This window comes from Lampetra planeri, chromosome 78 (assembly GCF_965212315.1).
Source record: "Lampetra planeri chromosome 78, kcLamPlan1.2.h2, whole genome shotgun sequence".
In the NCBI taxonomy this organism is placed as follows: Eukaryota; Metazoa; Chordata; class Hyperoartia; order Petromyzontiformes; family Petromyzontidae; genus Lampetra; species Lampetra planeri.
Genome location: NC_136183.1, coordinates 3365890 through 3381196, shown reverse-complemented (window position 1 = coordinate 3381196; position 15307 = coordinate 3365890). Strand labels below are relative to the sequence as shown.

The window sequence follows — 15307 nt, the reverse complement described above, 5'->3', positions numbered from 1 at the left end:
ATAAAAAAACAGGAACTTCCTGTGAACACACACTCCACATCTGCCGTGAGGCAAGACAGTCATAGACGCCTGTCCCCCTGGAGCCTCCGGCAAAAGCTTATTAATTAGATATCTTAGACGTGGTTTAGTGGTAATTTATTGAAGGTGGAGGGGTACCACCCCCTCGCACCCGTCCAGAGCTCCCAGGGGAAAGTCTAATTGGAATTGGCCCTCCCCTCACAGCACTGTCCACGATAACGTTACCCGTCCGGCACCACGAGGAGGTAGGGGGTTGTTTTGCCGGACACACACAGTAACAAGAACAACCACCACCATTCGCCACTAAGTGGCGGTGACGTCACCATGGCGCTTGTGCCAGGCTATGTGCACGGGGTAGACCCAGGTGCCATGGGTTGACTGACTCAGCTGACTGGCCGATGCACCACCTGTACCCCCGACTGTGCCAACACACAGTGTACATGCACACACAGTTTGTACACACACACAGTTTGTACACATACACATTGTATACACAGTGTACACACACACAGTGTACACGCACACACACAGTTTGCACACAGTGTACACACACACACAGTGTACACACACACACAGTTTGTACACACAGTGTACACACACACAGTGTACACACACGTGTGATGCCGCCGCCGCAAAGCCGCTCGGCGGGCGCCCCATCTACGACCTCGCCACCACCAAGCGACGGGGCCGACCCCGCTTCCCCCTCACCGCTCCCCACATAAACACACCCTCACTCAATTCCCCCCCCATAGAGCTCCGAGGGGAGGTCCCCTGGCTGGCAGGTTTTCACCCGAAAGCCCTCGTAGGGATAATCTTCACGGTTTCCTGCGGCCAGGGAATTGGACGACCTCCCCCGATGCTAATTCGCACCGCGGCGCTGTGACCGGCGTTAAGATTGCATGGTCACGGCGGGGGGCTGCCCAGCCACCGCGGTTGAAACGCACCCCCCACACACGTATCGGCGAGGCAGGCAGGGGTCCACAACCATGAACTAAGGGGAAGCCAGAGGGGGGGGCGGCTGATTGGCGTGGCGGTGTGCTCGGGAACTGCCGGCGCGCCGCAGCACGCGGCGAGCCTTGTTACGACAAGCCGCAGCTAACTGACATAACAAAGGCGCCCGGGGGCTGCCGCCGGCGCTACGGCCGGCAGGCAAACCCATTGTTAAGGAAACCTTGGAATGCGGCTTAACGGGCGGGGCGACCTGATTGGCAGAGAGGGCGCCGGGTCGGAGGCCTTTGATGTAGATTAACGATAAAAGGGGAGCGCAGACAGGTAGAAGTTCTCTTGCTCCAAAGTCAGCCCACGGGACGGTCTCCAGCCCGGCCACTCGGACGTCCGTGTGACGCGTCGAGGTGCGCAGCGAGGACGAGATCAACGGAACGCCGTGGGCATCTAACCGTGAGTAAGCGGAAAGGGAGTATTGGGATAGAGGCTAGAGGAACCAGTACCGCTTAGAACCTATCAAATCAGATAAATTGGGTACAGACCCTGGGACGATAGCGTAGACCTACCTCGCCGATGGATACGGACCCAACAGTAAATCGCAGTCGCCCGATAATAAATCATTAATAACCCATCGCAGCCTCGTGTGGTTTTACGAGTGGGTGAAAGCGCGTGTGGGCGCTCGTAACGTGGGTGGTCGTGCGTCCACGGGTACCCGCTCCGTCTGTCACCTCGGAGACTTGTGCGGTGTGAGGGCTCTCACACCCACCTGAAACACCCGTTCCGCGGTCCCTTTAAACGGGCGTTCCCGCCCGCTCGCGGAGGCCGCGTGGGTGCGAGCAACGTCATTCGCCCTCCGGCCCCTGACCCCCCGTTCAGAGCGTGTGATTGGCGAAGAGGCAACACAGTGTTTACAGGCGTACGGGAGCCGGCGACGAGCCATGCCTCTCACGCGAGCTCGCGGAGGTGCGGACCAGGGAGAGGCCTCGGGGGCCAGCGGCCCCAACACACGTACACTCAGTTTGTATACACACAGTGTACACACACACAGTTTGTACACACAGTGTACACACACACAGTTTGTATACACACAGTGTACACACATACAGTTTGTACACACAGTTTGTACACACACAGTGTACACACACACAGTGTACACACACACAGTTTGTACACACAGTGTACACACACACAGTTTGTAGACACACACAGTGTACACACACACAGTTTGTACACACAGTTTGTACACACACAGTGTACACACGCACACAGTTTGTACACACACAGTGTACACACACACAGTGTGTACACATACACATTGCATACACAGTGTACACACACATAGTGTACACACACAATAATGTTCACGTTGTTGTTGAGCTCACGCACCCAAGGGGTCTCTGTTCAAGAGAGGCAACAATAGAAATGTAATCTAAATTAACTTAAACTCTAACCCTGACCTCGCTCTCTGACGTCACCACTCATTAACTTGTCGGCTTGAGACGCGAGGGAGAGCTGTACCCCGCTAGTGACGTCATGTCACCAAGGTATTCAACCCCCCAGCCCCCCCTCTACCGCGCTTTTGAGCGTGACGTCACGTCTGTTTGGTCACTGTCGATTTCCGTTCCAGTAAAAATCATTTTTGGGGGAAGCTACGCCCAGGTACTGGCGTGCATTAACATAATTTATTCAGGAAAACCGTCGCCAGTTCATTGCAACGGGTTTACCAGCCAAGCCCAATCACCCCACATGGGCCCGACTTATTAACATAATCTATTCAATTACACAGCTGCTTGTTGGGGGAGGGGATTGTTCTGAACCCCGCTAGTGACGTCATGTCACCTCCTGCTGCCGCGTGACGTCACGATATATCCGGAAGCTGCTGCACCGCGCGCTCTCACTGAGATCCGAGGTGAGAAGTTCACATCGTGGTGGTTGTTGTTGTTGTGGTTGTTGTTGTTGTCGTGGTGGTGGTTGTTGTTGTTTACCCAGGTAGAGCCTCACTCCTCTCGTAGGGATATCAATTGAGTAGCAGCGAGTATGGAATCGATGTCCAGGTTGGAACATTACAACGCGGGGCCTTGCCTCCTGCCCTCGCCTGATTGCATTTGCTTTAATTCTCTGCTTAAGTTTAATTTGTCTTCATCTGGCTCACTACTTTGAAACTTTGTTTCTTTTAAATTATTTTTACAGTTTTTTTTCTCTTACCAGGCCAAGCCCACTTCAGCTGCTATACCGCTCTTGTTTTCAGAAGCGACCTGCCCACAACAAAGTGGCCTATCAACGTGTGGAAATGTCTGTCGGTCAAATACTCTAAGCGCGTGGTGATGTTGACTCTAAATGTGGAGGGAAAACCCTGAGGATCCGGAGGAAAATCCACGCGACCACGGGGAGAGAGAGAGACACGCAAACTGCAAATATACAGGAGGCGTCGGGATCGAACCCACCACCTGTATTCCAGGAGAGGCAGTTAACATCTCCCAGCCACCATGGTGCACACTCGAGTACATGACCACAATGAGTTTCAGCACTCTAATTCAGGAGCGTTCTGCCGAGTTGGTTTTGCTGATGCACCCTTTAGACCGATGAGCAACTTTTTATATGACCAACCAAGGCTCACAGAGCTGTTAGATCTTTTTCAGAAGCCACCTGGCCATAGATGATAGCTCAACGAAATGGCTTATCACGTGGAAGATTATAGCAGCCAGATAATCTAAATGCATGTTGCTAAATGTGGAGGGAAAAAATCGAAGGACCCTAAGAAAACCAAATACTGTGAGTGTACTCATTTGTGTTAGTGTACTCCGCAAGCGTACTCTACGTGTGTGAGTGCACTCACGCACGTAGGGAGAGGGAGTCGGTGTGTTCATTGTACGTAATTTGTTTGTGGTGGGTTCGATTCCAACCCTGACGCATTTATAATTGCAATTTACATTTTTCTTTTTCCTCCCTGTAGTGGCATTGATTTTTCTCCACATTTAGAAACATGCATTTTGAGAATTTGGCTGCAATACATTTCCATATTATAACCCACTAAGTTGAGCTATCATTTGTGTCCAGGTCGATTTTGAAAAGAGCTATGCAGCTTAGATGGCCTCACCTGGTAAAATAAAAATTGTGTACTGTGTTTGAGGGTTTTCCAATTTAATTTCTTATTTAGCAATTAAAGATTATTTTTCAGGAGGGTCCTGCATTGGACTGTTTGACCACCACCAACTATATTTTGAGTTTAGGTTTGGGAGAAAAACGGAAAACCCAGTGGAACAACAATGCCGACGGCGACGGCCGACGCCAGGATAGCGGCCACGCGCTCGAAGCGAGGGCAACCTGGCTCTTGTCCCAAGAAAGGAATCCGCTCCCCGCTGCCCTCAACGGTGGCGCATCGCCGGCGGGGATGCACGTTGAGCCCCAACATTTCCAGGAGGTCGGTACCTGCAATACACCCGTGGCATAACACGCTCGACACATATAACTCCTGGTTACACACCTGGTGTCCGAGGCGACCCTTAAGGGTGACCCTCCCCAGCAGTCCCATCCCAGTTTCACTTGCAGTGTGCAGCGCACGATCCGAGGCCTGTAGGCGGCTCACGTCAACCCCGACCACACTGCAGTGTGTTGCACTCACGAGTGACGTTACCGCCCCCCGTGTCCAGCAGAATCTGAGTACGCCGCCTGTTCACCTGCCCTTCCACGAGCGACGTGGCCCCCATTATTCCTGCCACCAGCTCCCGCAGCCAGTCACCCGCATTCGCCGCATTCTGGGGTGTTGTTGTCGGCATCTGCGTGGGGGTCAATCGCTCACCATTATCATGACAGTTTATTTGTGTTGGGACCACGTCGATTGCACCCCTCTGTGGTTCCCTCTTTAGGGAGGCCTTGGTGTTTAACCCTGGTGCTTCTCTCGCGCGGGCGATCTGGGGACTGTCTCTCACGAGATGCCCCCATTGGTCGCATAGATAGCACGCACGGGGAAGGGCGGTGTCTCCATAAGAGGCCCCGTGCCCACTCCCCCTTACCCTCCCAGTGCGCATTTGTTCGAGTTCTGCCTCTTATTGAGATACTCGCCTGGTTAGCCCCCCGACCATGGAGCGTAGCCCTCCCACCTCGGATTGGACTATCTCCGCTGTGGACTGCAGCTTGGTCACATTCAGGTGTACTTGGGTCACCTCCCCGCATACTTGGGTTACCTCCTCGCGTACTTGGGTCGCATTGCCTGTGATATCTCCTATGCCGGTCTGTATCCCTGCCACCCATCCTGGGGTTGTCTCACGGGGTCCCGGAGGCTCCCTCGTCCCCCCCCCCTCACCTCCTCCTCTGGAAGAAGACTTGCAATGGTGCTATCCCTTCCCAGCCATCGGAATTCCGCACGCTCGTGAGCAAATCTCTCACACACACACGTGCGCGTGCTCGGCAAGGGTGTTAAATGGGGGATATGGGCAGTTCGCATCTGGCTGACACCCCGTTGTGCTTGTCAGATGCTGCTGAACTTTCTCGATGGCGAGGTCATCGATGATCTCGGCAGTGTATCCCGGGCGTGCGCTCTGTGTTAGCAAGCGTGATTTATTTTCGTGCGCGCTCACGGAGATCTGAAGTGAGAAGTTCACATCGTGGTTATTGTTGTCGTGGTGGTCGTTGTTGTTTACCCAGGTAGAGCCTCACTCCTTCTCTGTCTTGTAGGGAGGCCGCTTTGGATTGCACCACTCTTCGATTTCACATTAACATGCTAATTTATTACATTAACATCACTTGCCCCGGCCACTTCTTTATGACCCTTGGGCTACACCCATTTTAAACCTTTTAAAACAGTCTGCCTCAGCAGCAGACCATGCATTTTCTATCAGAGTGTTTTTTTTGCATTCTGACCCACAAGTATTGTGGTTAATGCACACATGATTCCTTGTCAAAGGTTTCAGTTTGGTGTTTTAACATCTTAACACCTGTTTTGTTGCCAGAAAAACAGGGGAAACCTATTCTCATATTTTGGTACTGGCAAAGGTGCCATGATGAAATATTACAGTATATTAGAGGTGAGCCGTGCGTGTGCAGAGAGGACAATAAGGAGCCGGAAGTTAATGAATTTTGTGGCAAAAATGCAGGCCTGATTATATGTAAGGATAATGTGGTAAATGAGAAAAATATAGCAGCGGCGGGGTGTTGGAGTGTGCAGGTGTTACAGGTGTTGAAGGTGAACAGGTAAGCTAAAAATTGTGTGAAAAACATAATAACTTTCCCTTGAGTACGCATGGAATTTTTTATGTGTGTATGTTTCAAAGTGTTGGCGCAATTTGGTTCTCAAAAAAACACACAGAGTGCTTTATTTATATACATTTATACTCATCTTGGAATGTTTTGTATACGGTTTCTCCACATTTATTTCAGTAATTTAGTTTATTGGGAATACAGTACAGTACTTATTTAAATTGTGATGTATACTTTAGTTGCCGTTAACCTCACCCCATTATTTAGGTAAGGCTTTAGTATTGAACATCGGCATTTTAGCTTTCGCACGGCACTTTCCAAGAATGTAACCTCCGCGCTATTCAAGGGGCTGCTGTATTTTATGTCCATCAGCTATAGCACAGGAGTACGGATTTCAGCAGAAACTAGATCTCTGCTTTCTTGGTGTAATTACGGCCTATAGTACCATAAAGAGGCTTGGGGTTTTGGATTGTTTTTTGTTTTCGATATCTCTGCCTCTGCTCACATTCGTTGAGGATTTTAAGATTTTTTTGGCTGGCCCATCTAAAGCTGCGTGACCAGGAGTCGGATCCCTTTCCTGTTCAATTTGGCTTGTGGCCGAAATTCCCCCTGGCCGCATGCATTACATTACGTAGCATTTTCAAATAATGATGTATTTTGAGAAGCTCACAATGGCCCTATAAAAAATGCATTTCATACAGTAACAATGATACGCTATTCGATGCCTGGTTATAGTCAAGGGATTGTCCCCTGCTGGTCAACCATGTTACGCATTTTCATGATCTGGTCATGGCTACTCAATGATATTGAGTTGGAGAATCGTGTTCTGTACCTGGAGAATTCCATGACGAAATGGGGCCTTGCATATGTTTTACAAAAAGATCACCTCCCTGGGAAAATCTTGACCTAAAGCTTTCGTAACTGCAGGAATTCATATTCTTTGGGTCTTTCGGTTAAATAACGTGACTTTACCGAACGACCCAAAGAACACCTCCCTGGGAATTTAATGTCATTCAACACTGCACCTGCTCAGCTCTCCATGAATAATCAGGTCGTTCTACACGTGGTGGAGGAGCTCCTATAACTGGTTAATGTGTTCACGACCAGCTCTGGTTTGGCATCCAAAGTCTCACTTCAAATTAGTCTAGCAGCATTCTTTCATTAGGCTCTGGAACACTATGTGGAAGCTGCTGGACTTTTTTACATACAAAGCTGTGAGTGTCCATTGCAAAGGTCTAGTCCATTGCAAAGGTCTCGTCAAAATACAGGCAATAGTCTACATTATAGACTGCCAATACACTCACCGAGGTTAAGATCCAGGCTACAGTCTACATTATAGACTGCCAGTATGCTCACCGAGGTTAAGAACCAGGCTACAGTCTACATTAGTCGTTTTTTTTCTTCTATTCACTTTATTTGTATTATTATTTTCTATCTACATGACTTTACCATAATAACCAAAGAATATTAATTCCTGCAGTCACGAAAGTTTTAAGTCAAAATTTAACCACCTTTTTACCATGCAAGTGTATGAACATGTAAAGTTTGTATTTGCTGTCAAGTATATTGACTCGATTGAACATGGAGGTTAAATCATAATAATAGTTTACCGACCTGCCTGGAGAAGAAAAGTACAGGACGGTGCAGTCCTCTGTGAGAGTAGGATACGCTCCTGTGCTATCTTGAAGAGGCAGCAGCGCAAATCTACCAAGGAAGGACGTGTGGCTGCACCTCAGAGCTCTGCATCCTCCCTGACCTGTCCAGTGTGCCACAGGGAATTCCGGGCTCAGATTGGCCTCTTCAGCCATTTGCGCACTCATCAAAACCCAACATAATGACAAATGTGCCTTGGTCATCATCAACTTTGATGGACGAACAAGAGAGAAGAGTTTATTTTAGTTTTGCTCAGGAAATTTTCATAAGAATGGAAACAGTCAGGAAATTAACACAGCACATATGCAGCTGAAGTTAAATCTGTTCATCCTCGCATTCAAGCTCATCTGAGCCTGGCTTCACACCTCTAAGTTGCAAATTAACATTAATTTATACATTTCTGCATAATACAAATAGTATTATTTTCAACAGCCTTTGCTATGTTAACAAATTTTTCTTAAATAAATATTCCTGTCGTAGCTTGACAACCGAAATTGTGTGCTTGGAGTTTTTGGTAAGCATTCATTTTGAAGACACTAGGGTGTCCAGGCATATTTATGACCATTGGCCCTCTCATTGTGTGCCTTAACAGCCCGCGTGATGAATTGGGGAATTATTTTCACTATATCATGAATATAGGAATAAGTATAGATATGTTAGTCATGTGTGACTGTGTATATATGCATTCCTCTGTGCCTTGATCCTGACGTAGATGGTGTGGATATGTTTTTCTGTCTGCAGCTGACGCTTCCTCTGACTCTTCCTCTGCAGAATTGGTCTGATGGAGCAAAGGGACTCGGCGCACCTCGGTACAAGAATTAAACAATGCGACCAGCATGCAGACAGCACGGATCGTACTGGAAGTTTGACACAGCACCAGAGAACTCACACAGGAGAGAAACCATTCAAGTGCACTGTGTGTGAGAAGACATTTGCAAAGTCATCACATCTTCAGAGTCACCAGAGAACGCACAAAGGGGAGAAACCCTTCAAGTGCACTGTGTGTGAGAAGGCATTTGCAAAGTCATCACATTTTAAAACACACCAGAGAACACACATAGGAGAGAAACCCTTCAAGTGCACTATGTGTGAGAAGGCATTTGCACAGTCATCAAATCTTCAAAGCCACCAGAGAACACACACAGGGGAGAAACCCTTCAAGTGCACTGTGTGTGAGAAGGCATTTACAGAGTCATCAAATTTAAAAACACACCAGAGAACGCACACAGGAGATCAACCCTTCAAGTGCAGTGTGTGTGGGAAGACATTTGCACAGTCATCATATCTAAAAACACACCAGAGAACGCACACAGGGGAGAAACCCTTCAAGTGCATTGTGTGTGGAAGCGCATTTGCAACATTATCAAATCTTCACAACCACCAGAGAACGCACACAGGATATAAACCATTCAAGTGCACTGTGTGTGAGAAGGCATTTGCACAGTCATCATATCTAAAAACACACCAGAGAACGCACACAGGAGATCAACCCTTCAAGTGCAGTGTGTGTGGGAAGACATTTTTAGATTCATCTACTCTTAAACAACACGAGAGAACAGACACAGGAAAGGAACCTTTCAAATGCACTGTGTGTGGGAAGGTGTTTGCAAAGTCATCAAATCTTAAAAAACACCAGAGAACACACGCAGGAGAGAAACCCTTCAAGTGCAGTGTTTGTGGGAAAGTTTTTAAACAGTCATCAAATCTTAAACAACACCAGAGAATGCACAAGCATCAGAAAATCCACAAAAAATGTAATCTGAAATCCGTTTGTGAAAGTCAAAGTGCTGCAATGACTCCATTGTTCATGAAACAAGAACCAGAAGACAACCCCAGCCTAGACACTTGGAAAGGTATCAAGGTGAAATATTAAGAGACGAAGGTGAAATGTGAAGAATTAACAGTGAAGAGCATACAAGTGAAGGTTAAATTTGAGGATGAGTCAACTCCAAAATCGGACCTTCACATAGATGGAGGCAGTTTGAAGCAGGAACTAAATTCTGACTGTGAGGCAGAGCGAGGCAACTCCCAGGAGTTTGTGAATGTGGAGGTGTGGGTGGACTTCTTAGACAATACAAAGTCAAATGGAGATCAGGTGGATGTGCAAGCTTGAGACAATAAAGCCCCAATGCATGCACCTTTGTCACAGGCCTTTCTAATGAATATAATGTGAAGTTGAACACAATTTCTAGGTTCAAACTGCAGTGTAAGAGTGGCCAGTATTTGTGGACCTGTGGGTTGGGTCAGGAGCGACTCAAGTGTTTTTTATCATATCTCATCTTCGACACTCGATGGGTGCCCATAGTGGGCATCTGCCCCTGTTTGTCACAAGGTGACCGTTCAGTGGCCTGCATCTGGATATGTGTTTGTAAGTCGGGGGCGATGATTGATATGCCAGTCGGATTTGAACCTTGAACCTCTGCAACAAATAGAGAATGTACTACTACTTGGCTTCCCTCTATGAGAGTGCTGCATGTATAGGCCTCATCGAGTCAGAGATCAACTTGTAAATACATTGCAACGTGACGCAGTACATTTCGGTATAGTAATACAATGTTGCCAATGTGCCTTTTGATTATTTTGAATCATAATTGAAAGAATACCTGTCTGATTTTGTACGTACATACAACATTTTGTGTATTAATGTCAAACATGGAATATGTGATGTCCGGACAAAGTATCTGTTTTGGTGGTAACCTGTACAAAAACTCATGTGAGAGCTGTTTTATTTTTGTGATACGGGTCAAAGGGTATTTTTGTGAATCAGGACGCATCTGACTGGGGCAACTCATTGTCTCTGAAATCGGGAGCATAGTCGGATCATTCATCAGTTAAGGTATGCCACTTAAAAGTTACGTATAGGAGATACATTCTCCACGAGAACACTATCATTTTGTACTACGTATATAAATTTTGTCGAACTGAGACTTGAAATGGACCTTGCTGATGAACATCAGTTGAAGCAAAGCCCGACTGTTGAGACATTGTACACCAAAACCAGTCCACAGGTGGCCTGTACTGAACACATGCATTCCTATAAGGCAGTGTTATTTTATAGTTTGTGTAAAACATTTGAAGGCATCGCGGATTTTTGTTACAGATTTGTATTCTAGTCTAGGTTTTTATTGAATTTTTACTTCCATTTAAATGAAACTTTGTGTATGTGTCCATTGATATCCCACCTTGTTTACCACATGTTTACTTAAATATGTAGACGCTTCCTCTGAAGACATCACCTCAAATTAACGAGTGGGTTACGTCAGGGCCTCCTCTCTCTGGCTTGTGATGTCACCAAGAGCAGAACTCGCCTCCACGGAATCTAACTACTGCACTGTCTTGGAATGCATTTACACAGTAATCAAATCTTCATAACTGCCAGGGAACACACATTAAAAACCACTTAAAGTACACTTGGAAGGCCTTTTGAATTGTTTTGAAACTGAAACACGCGTAAGGAGGTGTACAAGGAGCAGAGTCTGAGATTGACGTGTGAAATTCGAAGTTCCGTAAGCCCATCTTTTGTGATTCAAGGACCCAATAAAGATGGCAGCTGGGAAACGTCACCATTCGTGAAGGTGACCTGTGAAGGCTCTAGGGTTTGACTTCCAGGTCGCTAATGGAGCCAGAGACTAATCACATCCATTTGTGGATGTGGAGGTTTGGGAGGACTTTTCGTACAATGTCGAGTAGAAGCAGACAGCATGTGTGGTCATTAGTGTTGGGTAGACCTGTAACCAAGAGCATGAAACACGGTTTCCCAATGTTTATTTCAATTGTTTTGTTTTTAGTTGATTTGGAATACAGTACTTATTTAAATTGTAATGTAAATTTTAGTTGACGTTTACCTAACGCCATTACTTGGGTAAGGCTTAAGTATTTAATATCGCGTTTTTAGCCGTCGCGCGGCATTTTCCAAGAACGTAACCTCCGATATTCAAGGAGCGGCTGTATTTTCTGTCGATCTAGTACAGCAGAGTAGTACGGGTTTTTACTAGAAACTATATCTCTGCTTTCTTGATGCAATTAAGGCCTATGGTACCATAAAGATGCTTGGTGCTTTGGGTTCCTTGATTTCGATGTCTCTGCCTCTGCTCACATTCGTTGAGGATTTTTATGATTTTGGGCAGGCCCATCTAAAGCTGCGTGACCAGGAGTTGGAACCATTTCCTGTTCAACTCGGCTTGTGACAGAAATTCACTCTGGCCCAATGCATTACATTTGTAATGTGAGGTTACACCTGGATGATGATGATTGGCTCTGCTGGCTTCAGCCCGCAACCAATGGGGAGTCGAGTTAGGGGCGTGGCCCTGGAGCCGTACAGTAGCTTCGGGAAAGTTCCAGGGGTGTGGTTGAGGATTGGCTGCGGAGCATCACGTGAGCCAGGGATTTAAAGGAGCGGAGAAGCCACGCTGGTGCCGTGGTCTGGAGCCTGCCACGTGGCGGGCCGCTGCAGTCTCTCTCGCTGTTAGCCAACAGCGTGAAGGAGCAAGGGAACTGGAGGAACGAATGTGGTGGAAGCTGTGAACGAAACTGAATAAAGAATTCTCAATTCACGACGTCGTCTCAACGGGGTTTATTACACATCACATAGCATCTTCAATAATTATGTAGTTTGAGAAGCTCACAATGGCCGTATAAATGAATTGCATTCGTCGCGGTTAAAAATAATATGCTTATCTATGACTGGTTATAGTTAAGGGATTATTCCCTGCTGGGTAGCTCTGTTGCATCTGCTGATGATCTGGTAATGGCTACTCAATGAGATGGCTGGCTGAGGTGCATCTCTTGTTTTGCCGGACACACAGTAACAATAACAACAACCGCCATTCGCCACTAAGTGGCGGTCACGTCACCATGGTGCTTGTGCCAGGCTATGTGCACGGGGTAGACCCAGGTGCCATGGGTCGACTGACTCAGTTGACTGGCCGATGCACCATCTGTACCCCCGACTGTGCCAACACAGTGTACACACACACACACAGTTTGTACACACACAGTGTACACACACACATTGTATACACAGTGTACACACACACACAGTTTGTACACACACAGTGTACACACACACATTGTATACACAGTGTACACACACACACAGTTTGTACACACACAGTGTACACACACAGTTTGTACACACAGTGTACACACAGTGTACACACACACAGGGTACACACACAGTTTGTACACGCACAGGGTACACACACACAGTTTGTACACACACAGTTTGTACACACACAGTTTGTACACGCACAGGGTACACACACACAGTTTGTACACACACAGGGTGCACACACACAGTTTGTACACACAGTGTACACACACACAGTGACGTCACCGCTCATTAACTCGTCGGCGTGAGACGCCAGGGAAAGCTGTTCCCCGCTAGTGACGTCATGTCACCAAGATATTCAATCCCCCCCCTCCACCGCGCTTTTGACTGGCGGTTCATTAACATAATTTAATCTTAATTTTAGAACTTTCGTGACTGCAGGAATTATTATTTGGTTCTTTCGGTTAAGTCACGTCTAAAGATAAAATAATAAATTAAATTAAATAATAGAATACGACGTTTCGATTGCAACACAAGCAATCATCATCAGGTATAATGAAATAGCGACAATATCTAACCAGAAAACTATAGACAGACATATTAGCAGACAGATATCACCAAGATACATACATAGCGAGAGCAACACAGGTAACAGAGAGGTGTGATCGTCTCTGTGGGGTGGCCTTAAATAGACAGAGGGGGGGGGGCGGAGGCAGAGAGAGGGAGGGGGGTTAGAGAAAAAATTAGCATATCAATGAGTGGTCAACAAAACGTGGTGCTGCAAGTACGATGACACGGCAAGCAAGCCTGAAAATCAGGAGAAAGACACACTAAAATTAAATAACCTAGCAAAATATCGAAATGTAATGTAATACAACACAGAGGGTCGGTCAACACAATTAACGCATAGCCTGGTTGATTACGTATTTCAAAGATTGCTAAGTTAGAATTTAAGTGTGAACATTCTAAAGAGGACACAGGCAGAGAAAACAAGTCGCCAGAGAGAGAGAAAAAAGATAAGCTTAAAACTTCCCCGTAGAAGTGGTTCAATCTTAATTTTAGAACTTTCGTGACTGCAGGAATTATTATTTGGTTCTTTCGGTTAAGTCACGTCTAAAGATGAAATAATAAATTAAATTAAATAATAGAATACGACGTTTCGATTGCAACACAAGCAATCATCATCAGGTATAATGAAATAGCGACAATATCTAACCAGAAAACTATAGACAGACATATTAGCAGACAGATATCACCAAGATACATACATAGCGAGAGCAACACAGGAACAGAGAGGTGTGATCGTCTCTGTGGGGTGGCCTTAAATAGACAGAGGGGGGGGGGCGGAGGCAGAGAGAGGGAGGGGGGTTAGAGAAAAAATTAGCATATCAATGAGTGGTCAACAAAACGTGGTGCTGCAAGTACGATGACACGGCAAGCAAGCCTGAAAATCAGGAGAAAGACACACTAAAATTAAATAACCTAGCAAAATATCGAAATGTAATGTAATACAACACAGAGGGTCGGTCAACACAATTAACGCATAGCCTGGTTGATTACGTATTTCAAAGATTGCTAAGTTAGAATTTAAGTGTGAACATTCTAAAGAGGACACAGGCAGAGAAAACAAGTCGCCAGAGAGAGAGAAAAAAGATAAGCTTAAAACTTCCCCGTAGAAGTGGTTCAATCTTAATTTTAGAACTTTCGTGACTGCAGGAATTATTATTTGGTTCTTTCGGTTAAGTCACGTCTAAAGATGAAATAATAAATTAAATTAAATAATAGAATACGACGTTTCGATTGCAACACAAGCAATCATCATCAGGTATAATGAAATAGCGACATAATATCTAACCAGAAAACTATAGACAGACATATTAGCAGACAGATATCACCAAGATACATACATAGCGAGAGCAACACAGGTAACAGAGAGGGGTGATCGTCTCTGTGGGGTGGCCTTAAATAGACAGAGGGGGGGGCGGAGGCAGAGAGAGGGAGAGGGGTTAGAAAAAAAATTAGCATATCAATGAGTGGCCAACAAAACGTGGTGCTGCAAGTACGATGACACGGCAAGCAAGCCTGAAAATCAGGAGAAAGACACACTAAAATTAAATAACCTAGCAAAACATCGAAATGTAATGTAATACAACACAGAGGGTCGGTCAACACACAATTAACGCATAGCCTGGTTGATTACGTATTTCAAAGATTGCTAAGTTAGAATTTAAGTGTGAACATTCTAAAGAGGACACAGGCAGAGAAAACAAGTCGCCAGAGAGAGAGAAAAAAGATAAGCTTGTGTTGCAATCGAAACGTCGTATTCTATTATTTAATTAAATTTATTATTTATTCTTTAGACGTGACTTAACCGAAAGAACCAAATAATAATTCCTGCAGTCACGAAAGTTCTAAAATTAAGATTGAACCACTTCTACGGGGAAG

At 46.1% G+C, this 15307-nt stretch overlaps 1 protein-coding gene across 1 annotated transcript in view; it reads left to right on the top strand.

Annotated features, from left to right (window-relative positions):
- The first annotated feature begins 2771 nt into the window (after nucleotides 1-2771).
- LOC144738227 (uncharacterized) overlaps nucleotides 2772-15307 on the top strand; it is a 32937-nt gene continuing 20401 nt past the window's right edge. The window contains exons 1-3 of the mRNA XM_078621221.1: nucleotides 2772-2872; nucleotides 4194-4384; nucleotides 8584-9679. Of these exons, the coding sequence (XP_078477347.1) occupies nucleotides 4230-4384; nucleotides 8584-9679 (1251 nt within the window). The 5' untranslated portion in view covers nucleotides 2772-2872; nucleotides 4194-4229. The remainder of the gene's footprint in view (nucleotides 2873-4193; nucleotides 4385-8583; nucleotides 9680-15307) is intronic.